The following is a 15,683-nucleotide window of genomic DNA, read 5'->3' as shown; positions in this document are numbered from 1 at the left end:
AGCCAGGGATGGCGGGAGAGCCCAGCCTCTGAGCCCCTGGGAAATGTCTGTGGACCTGGGCTGGCCGCACATTCAGGCGACATGCCCCACACACAGACATCCTGGGACAAGTGTGACGATGTTAAACCTCCTAGGTTGTGTAGCCTGAGAGTTACATGACGGAGTGTGACCACATGAAAATTCTGGGGAATGTCAGTGCCGGTTGATGGGGTGGGGAGGGCGGGGCTTTAGGGGTCCTTTGTCTTCCCAGTCACCAGGGCCCCAGCAGTTGTCACCTGCCCTTAATCCACTTGGGGGAGGGTGGGCTTCCTAGACTGAAGGAGAGCAGGGGCAGCTGGCACAGATGGCCGTCAGGGAGGGGCAGCCCTTGTGAGCGGCTCGGGGGTTTAGCAAGGAGCACAGTGAGAGCTAAGGCTTGGAATCGGATGTAGCCGTGAGATTCGGGACTTGGTAAGGGAAGCCCCCCGGCAGACTTGAGAGCAGCCTTTCTGTGGGGACTGGGAAGGTGGTGTTTGTTCCTCTCAGGAGAATGGTTTTCCCGCCTCCAGGCTCAGCCTCACTGGGTGCGGGAAGCCTGCTCTGTGGTGTCACGCTGGTGACTGCGCACTGAGCTTGGACTTACCGCACTCTTCATCCTTGGCAGAGACCGCAGCATTCAACCGCGTCAAGAGTGTGTTTCTTTTGTTTAGTAGTGAGCAAGGAGTTTAAAAGTACATGCTTGGAGCCTGGCCAGCGTGGCTCAGTGGTTGAGCATTGACCTATGAACCAGGAGGTCATGTTTTGATTCCCGGTCAGGGCACATGCCCGGTCTGGATTCCCAGTGGGAGGCATGCAGAAAGCAGCCAATCAATGATTCTCTCTCATCACTGATGTTTCTATCTCTCCCTTCCTCTCTGAAATGAATAAAAGAATATATATATATACACATACATGCTTGGAAATTAGGTTTAGGTGTTTATAGTTGTCAGTCACCTTTATATGAGCTTATGTAATCACAATCCAGGACAGGCAAAGCGGCGTCACCATTTGTTAATGACCAGAAGCCGGGGGGATGCCGTGTGTAGCCACATACTGGGGTGAGGAGCCAGAGCCAGGCCCGGCGCTCCGCCGCCCAGCACTTGTCACGGTGCCTCCTGACTGAGCGCGGGGCTGCAGGCCTGCGAGTGTGCTTGTGCAGCGACAGGAAGTGGTCCTCCCTGGTTCTGCTCACAGACACAGAGAGACGTTCCCCTCTCCATCCCAGTGCCGCCCTGGTGCCAGTGCAAGTCATCGCTTCATTGTGGCCATAGTTCCTGAAGCTGTTTCCCCAAAATGAGTCCCTGGCTTCTCTGGGCCATGTGGTTCGTGTCCTGGCCCTGTGTGACTTCTCATTTCTAAGTGAACAGGCCGTGGTTGCTGTTGCCTCAGTCCTCGGTGCTGTGGAGACAGCAGGGTGGTCGGTGACCTTGATGCCGGGCTGAGACGCACAGCCTGGGCCCACAGTCACATGGAGGTGGGAAGGGTGCCAGGTGCATGCCTGCTGCTTAGACCCACTTAACGGCAGCACCACCCCATTTCCAGAGACCGTTCTCTCTGGCTCTGGGTGTGAATTTTGACCCCTGGTTTTAATATTCACAGGTAGTAGAACTGAAATGTGGCGGAAAGGATATCCCTGTCACCAGCGCGAACCGGATCGCATACATCCACCTGGTGGCCGACTACAGGCTGAACAGGCAGATCCGCCAGCACTGCCTGGCCTTCCGGCAGGGCCTGGCCAACGTGGTCAACTTGGAGTGGCTGCGTATGTTCGACCAGCAGGAGATTCAGGTCTGTGCCCGCAGGCACCTGGGCACTGGGCCGGTGTAACACGGCTTTCCTCCAGGTTGATGAGTTACATTTTTGTTTCAGGTACTGATTTCTGGTGCACAAGTTCCCATAAGTCTGGAGGACCTGAAGTCCTTTACCAACTACTCAGGTACGTTACTGCCACCCACTGTTTATTCCTGGAGATGTCCCCGACGACCGTATTCCCACAGTGGTTGTCAGTGTACGCTTTTTTGTAGCTAACACATTTTTAACAATGTGGGTTAAAACCCAGAGTGTATAGTGGGGCCCACAGACCTCCTGTTCTTGGCCTGTCTTCCCGTTCCCCTCCCACCGTGAGTCATGAATCTTCTTGGTACCTTTATGTTCACACGCACATTCCATTCCATTTCCCTCATCCTCACGCACTGTTCTGCTTTGTGTGGGGCTTTCTCCTCAGAACCTTCTTAAGTCTCTACTCACGGACATTGGGTGCTTCTGGTCTTTTCCTTTAAGAGCAGTGCTAGCCCAAAACCCACCAGCAAGAAAGGAAAACTAAAAATTGGGCCTTGTTGGAATCTTTATTTTTTTTATTAAATTAAACTTAAATGTTTCTGCTTTTCATGAAAATGAAAAACCAAAAAGAAGATACACAGATGGCCAATAAGCACATTGAAAGATGCTCAACAACCTTAGTCATCAAACTAAAACCATAAGGAGGTTGTTCAGAGTGGGAGTTGGTGGCCTTTGGGCATTTGTAAATTTTTAAAAAATTAACCTCGTGATATCCAGCCAGTGTGGCTCGGTTGAGCGTCATCCCATGCACCAAGAGCTCTCCAGTTTGATTCCTGGTTGGGTCACATGCCCGGGTGGCAAGCTCCATCTCCAGTAAGGCGTGTACAGGAGGCAACCAATTGATGTTTCTCTCTCTGGTGTTTCTGTTTCTCTTTCCCCCTCCCTTCCTCTCTCTGAAATCAATAAAAACTTTTTTCTTTCTTTCTTTTTTTTTTTTTTTAATTAACTCCATAGTCCTAGCTGGTTTGGCTCACAGACTGAAGGGTTGCGGTTCCATTCCAGTCAAGGGCACCTACCTCGGTTGCAGGCTCAATCCCCGTCCGCAGTTGGAGGGAGTGAAGGAGGCAGTGACGGAGACAACCAATTGATGTGTCTCTCTCACATCAATGTTTTTCTCTCAGTGTGTCTCTTCCTTTCACTTGCACTCTCTAAAAAATCAGTGGAAAAAATATCCTTGGGTGAAGATTAACAATAACAACAAAAATTTAACCTCGTGGACCTGGCCAGTTTTCACTCAGTGGTTAGAGCATCAGCCCAAGGACCACAGGGTCATGAGTTCGATTCCCTGTCAAGGGTATTTACCTCGGTTTCAGGTTCCCCAGCCATTATAGAGGTGCATGCTGGAGGCAACCAGTCAATGCATCTCTCATTTAGATGTTTCTATCTCTCCCTCTCCCTCTCCCCTCCTCTCTGAAATCAATAAAAAAAATTTTTTTTTAATGATTTCAGTTTGAGCTTTTCTTGTGTGTGTGAACACTTAAAGTATTTCATATATCAGAAAATACATGTCATAATACCACTTATATTCAACTTATTAAAGTTGAATAAGATAAAAGTAATATAGTAAGTGGTCCTGAGATTATGTCATTTTTGCTGCTTTAAAATATTGTTTCGCTTTCTCTATTCTCTGATTATACACTGTGCATAATTTACTTTTTAAAACCAAGAAAACTTTTCATCCATTTCAGTTTTATAAAATAGTAGTGGTCATTTATAAGTAATGAAATTACAGGTGATTTTTCTTCATTGTACTTTTTTTCTGTTTCATTATTTGATTGTATTAATTGCTTGACTTTAGAGAAAAAGTGACATTGATTTGTTTTTCCACTTATTTATGTATTCATTGTTTGTTCCTTGTATGTGCCCTGATCGGGGATTGAACTGACAACCTTGGTGTATCGGTACAGTGCTTTAACCAACTGAGTGGGTGTGGCTCAGTGGTTGAGTGTTGACCCAGGAACCAGGAGGTCATGGTTGAATTCCCAGTCAGGGCACATGCCTGGGTTGTGGACTCAGTCCCCAGTAGGGGGCATGTAGGAGGCAGTCGATCAATGATTCTCTCTCATCATTGATGTTTCTATCTCTCCCTCTCCCTCCCTCTCTCTGAAATAAATAAAAACTTTTTAAAAAAAAGAATAATATTTAAGCCATAGAAGCATATCCTGGGTGGTGCTGAGAGGTATGGTAGAGAGAGGAGGAGTTTTCTCCACAAAGGTCACTATTAGTGTGCTATCAAAGGCAGAGAAAATATACAGATCTTGTAATGGAGGAGCCCACACCTGAAACCTATATGTTCATGTGACCAACATCACCCCTATCAATTTAATAAATAAAAACTTTTTTTAAAAAAAGGAAATTATAGATTAATGTCCCTCATGAACATAGATGTAAAAATCCTCAAAATATTAGCAAACTGAATCCAGCAGCACATAAAAATGATTAAATCAAGGAGTATTTATCCCATGAATATCAGGTTAATTTAGCATCTGAAAATGTGTTGATGTATTGGTAATAAAAAGGACAAAACCCATATCATCATCGCAGTGGATGCAAAGAAAAAAGTAATTGCAGCTTTTGAGCATCTTAGCCTCTCCTCCCAGGAAAAAAATTCTCAGGAATCGAGGAATAGAAGGATCTTCCTAAACCTGATACAGAACATTGTGAAAAATTCACCGCTACCACCATGCGGCAGCGCGGTGGAGCCGAATGCTTCCCCGAGCAAAGATACTTGCTTTTGTTATTTTTACCCAACATTGTGTTGGGGGTTCTAGCTAGTACAGTGAATGATCTAGGTGGGCAGGGAGGGGGAAGGGAGGAGAGAAACATCCAGCTTGGAAAAAAGTGAAAGGAGTAAAACTTCACGAGGACAATGACCAGAGACAGGCCGCGGGAGCTGAAGAGCAAGGTGAGCAGGTTGCAGCATAGATCCATGTGCAGGAAGCAATTCTATTCTGATATACAATGGAATGGAATTATAAAACAATGTATTCAAAGGAGCATCAAAAAAGAATAAAATACAAGTTAGCAAAGTAAATGCAGACTTATGCATGGTTTACAGGAGACTTAAATGAATGGGGGACAGTCCGTTCTCAGGGATTGGAAGACTCAGTGTTGTCGAGATGCAATTCTTGCAAATTAATTACAGATTCAGTGCGACCATTATCAGGTCTCAGCAGCTCGTCTGTTGTATGTGGAAATGTAAAGGGCCTGGAGCACCTAAACAGTTGTGTCTGGCAGAGTTGAAGCCTAGACTCCGGTTCAGAGCTCCCATAGCGGCGCTGACCGCGGGGCCATCATGGAGCTCCGAGCGTGTCTTCCTGTTATGCTCATTTGATTTTTGCCTGTTTAATGATGCAGGGAAGCCCTAACCGGTTTGGCTCAGTGGATAGAGCGTTGGCCTGCGGACTGAAGGGTTCCAGGTTCGATTCCGGTCAAGGGCATGTACCTTGGTTGCGGGCACATCCCCGGTAGCGGGTGTGCAGGAGGCAGCTGATCAATGTTTTTCTCTCATCGATGTTTCTAACTCCCTCTCCCTTCCTCTCTGTAAAATATATCTTTAAAATAAATAAATAAATAAAAATGATGCAGGGAAAATATCCACGTAGAAAAGTGTGAATGTAGCTCTTTCCTCACCGTATGCAGAAACGACACAACCGGATTGCTGAGCTACAGGGAAGCCTCTAGCATACCTTAGAACATCTCCTGACATAGATTAGCAGAGATGTGCACCAAAGCGCAGTCCAGAAAAATGCTGATGGGAATGGAGTTTCTCAAAATGAATGCCTTTGTGTTTTAAAAGCTGCCTCTCAGAAGTGGAAAGGCAGGCAAGACTGCGAGAGAGCGTTCTAAATATACACGTGCCGGACATGGCCACTGTGCTGGTGGGTCAGTGGTTCCCGGAATCTAGACAGAACTGCTGTGTGAGCCCACACCCCACTCCTAGCGTGCTCCCCGGGCGGTCAGGCGCCGGAACCCGGACAGGTGCGTGCTCTGGAAGGTTCAGCCTGCACTGTTCACAATAGGCAGAGGTCTGTGCACACAGTGGGGGAGCGCTGTCTTGAAAGGAAGTTCAAACAAGACAACCCTTGGAAACAGTATGCCACGTGAAGTAAGCCAAATGCACCAAATGACAGAGTGCCTAGGACCGGCACATTCCGAGACCCTGGGCGGGAGGGGCCAGGGGCCAGGGGCCGGGCAGTGTGGGCAAGAATCAGCAGCGGCTGTATGAACGCCACTGAACTGCACACGCAGGAGGGCTTATGGTGAGTTTTATGTTACTACAGTTTTTAAAAAGCGAAACCAGCCTCGCCGCCTCTCTTCTGTTGAATGCCGCTCGGCCTTCCTCCAGGGTAACTTGAAAGGGTTTTGGGAGGGGACCATGCAGAAAGTTCTCCTCTTGCAGGAGGAATTCCGTGTGAAGTAACCCTGAGGGCACGTGTGGGGTTCCTGGAAATGTCCTAAAACTGGGCTGTGGTGATGGCTGCAAAATCTATAAGTTTGCTAAAATCATTTATTTATATAGATACACGTGTGTCTATTCATGTACCTGTAAATGTGTGCATGTGTCTCCCCTCTGTAATGAATTCCCACTGCTCTGAACTTGAACTCTCCTGTGTGTGTAAAGGAAATAATCTGAGGGCACATTGTCCCCACTCGGATCATGAGTCTAGAGAAGCCAGGCCAGCCAGGAAGTGTCTCCCCCGCTCACACCTTCGCCGATGGCAGTTGTGCCGGTGAATAGGGTTAAAATAGCATCCTATTCATGTTGGTGCCAATTAATGCATTTAAGATATTTTATTGATGTTATTTCTGTAGTATATTAACAATGAGGGAACAATATAAGGCCATTATTCCCATTTTAGGAGGCACTTAAGCAGATTAAAAGCTGTAAGTAGCAGATGTTACACTGTAGAATAGTGGTCTAATTGTCATCACGTCTCTGCCTCAGGCGGGACGGGTGGTAAAGCGAGTCGACGCTGAGATCGTGCAGGCGAGCAGCTCTCCCTGTCACAGAAAAGCCCAGGCCTGCCCTGCGGCGGGCGCCCTTCCCGGAGCTCCCGTTGCTCAGGGCTGCCCCCCTGCGCTCTAAGGGCTCTCCTAGCGAAGCTCCCAGAGCTCAGACCCGGCAGTCGCCCTGTGACACGGGTCCTTCCGAAGGCGCTGTTCCCCTGAACTTGCCGTCACCCGGGGCCGGCCTGAGGTGCTGGTGGAGGTGGCCGTCTGCCAGGAGCTGCCACCACCACGTGGTGACGTAGCGCCCTGTGGTGGGGCCCTGGGGACCCCACTGTGCACCGCTGCGTTTTCATACCACGTGTCACTTTGCTAGGAGGCTATTCTGCCGACCACCCTGTGATCCGAGCCTTCTGGCGCGTCGTGGAGGGCTTCACCGACGAGGAGAAGCGCAAACTGCTCAAGTTCGTCACCAGCTGCTCCCGGCCCCCTCTTTTGGGGTTTAAGGTACTGCTTTGTGCAATTGCTTTAAAACCCCTTGTAACTGAGGAAGGCAGTGGGATACCGTGTGGGGCTCTGGTGGCGGGGCACTTGGAGTCCGGGGAATGGCATTGATGTGCAGTGATAGGTGGCACCAGGTGCGTTGCCTTGTGCTGCGTCGGGAGCACTGTCCACTGGGTCTGTCTCCTGGTGCGTCCACTGTGCCCCCCGGTGCCTGCTGGTGGTCCGGTGAGCGCAGGGGCTGTGAGCCTGCGGGCCCACCTCGTCCACTGCACTGGCTGTCACAGCTGCTGCCTCCAGGTCTGTCGCGTGTCCTGGGCTCTTTGCAGCCCGGCTGAGGGAGGCAGGGTGAAAGTGGAGGCTGCGTCTGGGGAGAGGTGTGCGAGCAGAAGCACATTGTTCCCAGGTGCCCATTGTGACCTATTTTGTTACTTGGCCTTACTTCACATCTATAGAGTATTTGTAAGAATTGGGCAGAGGACACCGTAACCACAGTTACCAGTTGTTACGTTTGCCACCCTTGTTCTAGCATCTCTGTATGTTTCTGTCCTGAACTGTCTGAGGGTAAGTTGAGGAAGTGTCTCTCCTGCTGATTCCCTAAAACACAAGCCCTTTCCATAACCACAGCTGAATTACCAGAGGAAGAGGGCGGGACGGCGCTCACCTGTGCTCCTGCCACAGCCACCTGAGGGCTGGTGAGGAGTCAGACTCTGCGCGAGGGGGTGCAGAGGGGAGGCACGCAGCACGAGACACACGACCCAGAAACAGGTTCACATTCAGCCACAGGACAGACACGTGCGGGTCACCACGGTGACGTCCACAGAAGATCTTGTCTGTTCAGAGAACAGGCCTCAGGAACCGCTGTGTAGGCCACATCCAGGCCAGGAGCATGATCCCCCTCACTGACGGGTCTAGTGCCTTGGGCGCTGGGGAGGAGGGGCTGGGTCTGGAGGTGCTGCTGTGTGGGGACCTGGAGCGCAGGGCAGACCCAGTGAAACGTGCAAGTGCAGACAAAGGGGCTGCGGGAAGGGTTTCAGCAGAACCTCTATCACCCAGTGACAGACAGCGGCGACCATTACATTCTTATGCACGGAGGGTTCCTTGCCATGGGTGATGTTTCTAAAAATACTTCTGTTGATTTCAGAGAGGGACAGACAGACAGATACATCAATGATGAGAGAGAATCATTGATGGGCTGCCTCCTGCACTCACCTCACTGGGGACTGAGCCCCCACAACCCAGGCATGTGCCCTGACCAGGAATCAAACCGTGACCTCCTGGTTCATAGGTTGATGCTCAACCACTGAGCCACACGGCTGGACTGCCATCTGGTAATTTTTTCAGTAAAGCTTTTTGATTTTTGTTTTTTAATCTTTATTGTTCAGATTATTACAGATGTTCCTCTTTTTTCCCCCCCATAGCTCCCCTTCACCCGGTTCCCACCCCACCCCAGGCCCTTGCCACCCCACTGTCCATGTCTATAGGTACTGCATACATGCATATAAGATCTTTGTCCAATCTCTTCCCACACACCCCCACACCCCCTTCACCCAAGAATTGTCAATGTGCTCCATTTCCATGCCCCTGATTCTATTACATTCACCAATGTATTCTGCTCATCAGATTTTTTATTCATTTGATTTTTAGATTCACTTGTTGATAGATATGTATTTGTTGTTCATAATTTTTTATCTTTACCTTTTTCTTTTTCCTCTTGTTAAAGAATACCCTTCAGCATTTCATATAATACTGGTTTGGTGGTGATGAACTCCTTCAGCTTTTTCTTATCTGTGAAGCTCTATCTGACCTTCAATTCTAAATGATAGCTTTGCTGGATAAAGTAAACTTGGTTGTAGGTTCTTGGTATTCATCACTTTGAATATTTCTTGCCACTCCCTTCTGGCCTGCAAAGTTTCTGTTGAGAAATCCGCTGACAGTCATATGGGTAATCCCTGTATATTATTCATTATTTCAGTTAGTGTATGCTTAATTTCTGACTGGCCCTTTTCCATTTTTTTGGCATTCTCACTAAGATCCTTGAAGGTCTCATTAAGTTCCTTGGAAGTTTCTAGAAGATTCTTGAGTAACCTTATAACTGTGGTTTTGAACTCTATATCTAGTTGTTTTGCTTTCATCCATTTCTTTCATTTGTGACATGTTTCTTGGTCTCCCCATATTGGCTGCTTCCTAGTGTTTCTATATATTGGGTAGCTGATAGAGTGGCCTTGTGTGGTAGGTGTCCTATAGGGCACAGTGGCTAAGCCTCCCCAATCACCTGAGGTGCACCCCTTTGTGGGCTGTGTGCACAGTCTTGTAGTTGAGCCTTGATTGCTGTTGGTGTCACTGGGAGGAATTGACCTCCAGGCCAATTGGCTATGAGGACCAACTGTGTCTACAATGGAAGAGCTGTGGTGCAGGAGACACCCTTCTGGGGCAGGACTTGCTTCAGTGGAGCTTTGGTCCTCACTGAGTCTGCCTCTTGAGTGTGTCAGTTATGGATGTGAAGAGTTGTAATCTGGTATGGTCTCACACTGACCATTGGGTACACTGGCTCTTGGATCTCCAAGGAGGTGCAAAGTCAGCCACTCAGCAGGAGTTACAGAGAGATCTGCAGATTCCTCCTCTTTGTTTGGGGTTTGGAAGTGCCCAGACGAGGCCCAGCTGTGAAGCAATGCAGGTTGCTGCTGGTGGCAGCCTTGGGCCTTCTTTTGATAGCTTTGGGGCTCCCTGACCCAGCTGCAGCTTGTTTGACAGGTTTTAAGCTGAGAAAGGACAGGCCATTCATATGCAAAAGCTTGGGTGGAGTTGTAAATTGGGTAGGGCGAGGTCTCAGGGAATCTCCAGGGTGGAGCAAGCAGCAGTGGCTGCCAGTCAGCCCTGCACCGGGGGAGGTCCCAGCGCAGGAACCATGACCGTTGCCAGCACCTCCATCTGGAAAGAAAGCTGCCCACATTCCTGCCCCAATGCCAGACAGTCCCGTTTCTCCCCGTATGTGCCTGGGTCCCCCAGAGTCTCCCCCGGCACTGGAGCTCAGAGCAAGCCGGAACTTGTATCTCCCTCCCAATTAAAAAAGCGGCGCACCCAGGTGCCCGCCCGTTCCGCGCCTCCACACCTCCTACCAGTCTCAATGCACTTTCTTCTTTACCTCTCTGGTTGCAGTACTTCCACTCGGCCAGCTTTCCCGTGGGTTCTGAATGATAGTTGTTATGTGTTTTAGTTGTAGTTTTGATGTGGTTGTGGGAGGCAGCAAGTACAGGTGTTTACCTATGCTGCCATCTTGGTTCCTCCCAGCAAAGTTTATTATGACAGACCAGGCTTCCAGTATCTTCTGATTTCAAAACAACACCTAACCTACAAATACGAAAATTAAGCAAAATTCAGGCCCAGAGATTTCTGCCGGCACCTGGTCTGTCGAAGCCGACGGTGTTGGCAGTAAGCTGGAGGGCAGGTGCTGCTCCTGAGAGCCGGTGCCCGTGGTTGCGGCCTCTGAGTCCATCCGTGGGAACCAGCCTTCCCAGCCTGTCCCTGCTGATCCCTGGGCAGCCATAATTGAGTGCATTGTATTCTGAAAAATGCTGTTTGGGAAGCCATGAGATAGGCTTCCTATTCTAGGTCTTTTCAATGAACTAAAATATATTACATGTGGAATTTAAGAGGGTTTTTTTTGTTTTGTTTAAAAATCTTCAAAAAAATCTCTTTATTGTGAGAAGTACCAGAAGCCACTTACAAGGAATTTAAGAGTTTTTAAAGGTCTTTGCAGCTGTTGTAAGTTAGACTTCACATTGGGAAAATCACCTTCCTGTTTATTCCTATTCTTTCCCGGGCAGGCAGGCCGGATCGGAGGAGGGAGGAGGGCTGCCTGCAGCGAGACCCTGGTAGGAGGACGCGGACACACAGTTTACGCCCTGAGACCCTAGTGCCAGGTTATGGGAGAGCAGAAACATCAGCTAAAGCTAATTAAAGTTTAATATGTTCAATGACTGTGATTGTTACGGACAAAAAATCATTAAAGTGCTAATAGAAAATTGTTACGTTGCTATCAGGCCACATAATCAATGGAAGCTCTCCTCACTCTGAATTAATGCCAATCCGCGGCGCTGCTTCATTATGCGTGAGGTGCTGCCCTTGACTCCAGTTTCAGTGCAGAACTTCATTTTTCCTACTTTTAAGACTCCAAGTAGGAAATTCGATTAGCATTAGGAAAGGAATGCTGAGACGTGGCATTTAGCTGCAAAATAAATTCACGCTTGCCTTCACCCAGTCACATGACCACGTGTTTCCCCGGCGCTCACTGCCTGCCTGCGCAGTCCTTTCTCAGCAGATGCCTGATTTCCCGTGGGGCACTTGAGAGCATGGCCTGGAGTGGGGGCACTCGGAAGCTCAGGGAGGGGGGCACGGTCCTAGGCTTCCTGCTTCTCTCTCAGCTCCTGTTCTGACCTGTGTAAGAGACATTTAAAGTTTTGTACAAACTATAATTAGAAAAAAGACTTTTTTTAGCCCATTTCACATGCCACTTGTGTTGTTTAAATGGAGCTTGATGTAACTGTGGCAAACGCACAGAGGTCAGAGGTCAGAAGCATGTTCATGGGCTGTGCTCTTGCCATGTCCTGCCCGTCATAGAACGTGTGCTGAGTTCACGCACACGCGGGGCAGCATGGCTGACGTGCAGTGTCAGCCAGGCTTGTCCTGCTCAGGCCGTGGCAGGGCCTCACCCCGGTGTCCCTGTCAGAGTGGGGCCTGGCTCCCAGTGTGCTCTCTGGTCTCGCCACGCTGGTCAGCGGGCGTCATCATCTGTCTGGGTGGGTGTGTGTGGATGCAGACAACGTCCCTGTGGTAAGCTGTGTCATGTTCGGCATTTTAAAATTGGTTGAAGGCCATGCTGGCTGACGTCTTTCAGGAGCTGTACCCCGCCTTCTGCATTCACAACGGCGGCTCCGACCTGGAGCGGCTGCCCACAGCCAGCACCTGCATGAACCTGCTGAAGCTGCCCGAGTTCCAGGACGAGGCGCTGCTGCGCAGCAAGCTGCTCTACGCCATAGAGTGCGCCGCGGGCTTCGAGCTGAGCTGAGCTCCCGGGCGGCGACCTCTGCAGAGAAGCTGCGCGGCCTCCTCGTAAGTAGCTCCTTCCAGGCCCATGAGGACACTCAGGCTGGGCTCCCACCGCTCTCCTGCCCCTTTGTTTTTTACATGATTTCAGTCACTGTCACCTACTCAGAAGGGCATTGCTTTTCAAGTAACTTAAATTTAAAATAACATGTTAGGTGCCATGTGGCTCATTCAGTAATTTTGCCAAGAACACAGTTTTAAGACTAGTGGCAACTCAGTGAAATTAACCAAAGATACAGCTTTGGCATTGCTGATGTGCCCCTGGGTGAGGCTTCTGGACTGGGCGCCCCTGGGCTGAGTGCCCTTGGACTGGGCGCCCCTGGGTTGAGTGCCCTGGGACTGGGCGCCCCTGGGCTGAGGTGCCCTGGGCAGGCTCCAGGCGCTGCTGCTGTTCACACTGACTCTGTGGGTTGGGTGCTGACTCAGGGGCACTGCTTCTTGTGGGCTGAGCTGTTTACAAGCCTGATTGTTCAAACACAAGGCGTTTTTCCTGCTGCCTTTTCCCCCGAGGGCGAGGCTTGAAGAAGAGACACGTGGTCGTATGGTCCTGTGCTTTCTAAGCCATTGCTTCACAGGGACAAGCGTGCCTGCTTAGAGCGCACCATCGACCTCATCACGGTGGCCTGGCTGTTGCTGCGGGGTGCGGGGAGGGCACTCCATTCTTTCCCATGTGTCTCCACTCTGTCTGGAGAGTTTTCGGGAGAAGGGTCTGTGACCTACAGTAAGTGACGACGTGGGAGCAGACACTGAGCTTGATCCAGTCACTTGAACCAAACGCCTCGTCCCGGGCCAGCTGGCGTCGCCCTGGATGTTGGGGTAACCCGGGGTAACCCGCCACGCTCTGCACCCTCCACTTCCTCAACGGTGCTGCTTGGAAGGCGGGACAGTCCCCACATGCGCGTCTAGGGGAGGAGTGTGGGCGGTTCCCGCGCAATCGGCACTTTATCAGGACCCCGTGGTGGCTGAGCGAGCGTCCTGGCGCGGCGGCTGTGAGGGCAGGGCCTCCTCGCTGATGCCCGGCCTGGACTCGGGCTCCGGGCTCCTCTCCGCGGGGCACCGCCCTGGGCTCCAGGCTGTCCCTCTGAACTGGCCCGGTTAGCAATATCCTTTCACGTGCAGGACTGAATGACACTTTTAAAACAATGACCATTATCAAAACGTGTAATTTCTTAATTGGAATAATAAATTAAGTGTTAAATGCTATTTGTAGTCTTGATACACACAGAAATAAAATAATTAGGGTTTGTCCTTGTCGGTTTTATTTTTATTTCAGGCTGTTTTATGTCGAATGTTCTGTTTCCTCTTTGCTTACCAGTTAATTTGTACATTTTATTTTCAGTATTTTGAAAACACCTGGGATTGAAAAGAAATGGGCAATTATACTTATTTGATTTTTTCTCAGTGATTCTGAGCTTATTTATTTATCTGTATGTTCCAATGGCTAAATATTTGCATTAAATGTTTTTTCCCAAGGTTGTGTTGGAGTCATACCCCAAATAGTTGTAGTTGGTTCTATTCTGCCCTAGTAATACCACAGCTTCTGTTACCTGTGGGCATGCTGAGGGGGCTGGGCCAGGACTGGCAGTACCCTCCTCATCCGGCATCAACTACCCCCCACTCTCCACTCTCATCGGACAGCACCACGGTGCTGAGGACAGTGAGTCTGCAGGGGTCTCCCACCCTCGCAGGGTTAGCCTTCCCTGCTGTTCCACTCTCACTGCTGGCGCTGTGCTCAGAGCCGGGTGCCACGTGAAGGGAGGCTGTTCCGGCGTCTGACACGCTGTGGTCTGCACATAGGTATTTGCCGGGTGTCCTGGGTGCTCGGTGCCGCATCCATTTACAGCTAGGGTTCAGGATCTGAAGAAGGGGCCGCACACAAATGAAAACACTAGACAAGAAATCTGAATTCAGAAGACATGGGGGCCAGGCGGAAACTTCCCTCTGGTGCAGAAGCTCGCTGAAACCCTGGACCTGTCAGCTTTTATTCACTTAAATACACATTTGCCCTTTAGGAATGCATACAGGCATATCAAAGATAAAGGTTGGTAAACAGTAAAAGGGTTATCAGGTTAGGGAATTGCCTTCAGCCATTGAGCCCACAGCAGGGCAATATTCAGCCCTGCTGAGTATCAAAGTCCATTGGCCTTCCAACGGGTCTTTTTGCATAGTATGCTAATTACTGTTGGTTTTAGCCTCCCGCACTCTGTGTGCCCTCCCCAAGTGCTGCCCATGACCCATGACTGGCTGCCGGCCTGGCAGCCACAGCCTGGACCATGGGCCACCCAACCGAGGCGGGTGCTGGGGTAACCGTGCAAGAGGCTCCTGAGGGGGTGAGGACAGGTACAGCTAGCCTGTAAGCTGCTAAGACTGAAGAAAGACAAACAGCTAACAGCACATAATGCAAATAAAACAGGAACTCGGGGCCTAGGTAGCAGCCTCAGATAAGCTAACCACAGCTCATGGCTGATTTCCTACAGCCAGTCCCCCAGAAACAAATGTAAAACCATCAGCTCTCCCAAACTTATCCCCTGGGTCAGAGGGCTTTGCAAGAGTGTGGTGACCCGTGTGTGGTGAGCTGTCTGGAGATGAAGGAGGGGAATGAGCTGGCTGCAGGCTCTGTGCATCTCTGCTTCCAGAAGATTCTGGGGGCGAGTGAGAAGCCCAAGTACTTTGTGCCTCTGCTTGCATGTGTGTGAAGTGAGGCACCAGATACTCTGTCTTCACAGGGTGTCCTTACTGTGTGGTTTGAGTCACAGGGTGCAGAGGTCACTGCAGCTCTGAAGTCCCGCCCATGCCCCAGGGTACCCAGCACCCTTCCCTCACAGAGCCGGGCAGGGACCAGCGCCCGCACCCCATTGTTTCAGAGGGGGATTCGTGGTGCATGGGGGCTGCTGTTCCTGGGGGACTGGATCTGCATCGGTGGCCTGTGCGTCATGTGTAACCCAAGTGATTGACACGCTCGCCCGCCTGCCGGCTCCTCATCCAGCCCGGCCTCCCTGGGCAGAGCCAGTGTCCTCAACCCCCTGTCGTGTGGGCAGAGCTTGCGCCTCACAGAGCAGGACCCCGATCCAACCATTCCTTGCTGACAGGCCCTCTGCTTCCTGGTCTCCAGGGCCCAGGCTGTCCCAGGCTCTTCCTGGTCAGGGTCGCCTCTCCTTGCACCCCTCTCCCAGCACCCCGCCCTTCCTTGCCCATGTCCTCTGGGGCACAGTCTGTCTAGTTCATGTGTTTCACACATAGTCTTCCCACCTGCACTAGAACCAGTGTCA

At 50.4% G+C, this 15,683-nt stretch overlaps 1 protein-coding gene across 1 annotated transcript in view; it reads left to right on the top strand.

The window, feature by feature from the left end:
• UBE3C (ubiquitin protein ligase E3C) overlaps positions 1–12,463 on the top strand; it is a gene marked incomplete at its 5' end in the record, with an annotated part of 103,077 nt that extends 90,614 nt beyond the window's left edge. Inside the window, 4 exons of the mRNA XM_015570939.1 lie at positions 1,618–1,806; positions 1,888–1,954; positions 7,184–7,314; positions 12,206–12,463. Of these exons, the coding sequence (XP_015426425.1) occupies positions 1,618–1,806; positions 1,888–1,954; positions 7,184–7,314; positions 12,206–12,376 (558 nt within the window). The remainder of the gene's footprint in view (positions 1–1,617; positions 1,807–1,887; positions 1,955–7,183; positions 7,315–12,205) is intronic.
• Between the last annotated feature and the right edge of the window lie 3,220 nt (positions 12,464–15,683).

Source organism: Myotis davidii, unplaced genomic scaffold (genome assembly GCF_000327345.1).
Source record: "Myotis davidii unplaced genomic scaffold, ASM32734v1 scaffold747, whole genome shotgun sequence".
In the NCBI taxonomy this organism is placed as follows: Eukaryota; Metazoa; Chordata; class Mammalia; order Chiroptera; family Vespertilionidae; genus Myotis; species Myotis davidii.
The sequence above is the reverse complement of the archived record's forward strand: the minus strand, read 5'-3'. Positions and strand labels throughout refer to the sequence as shown.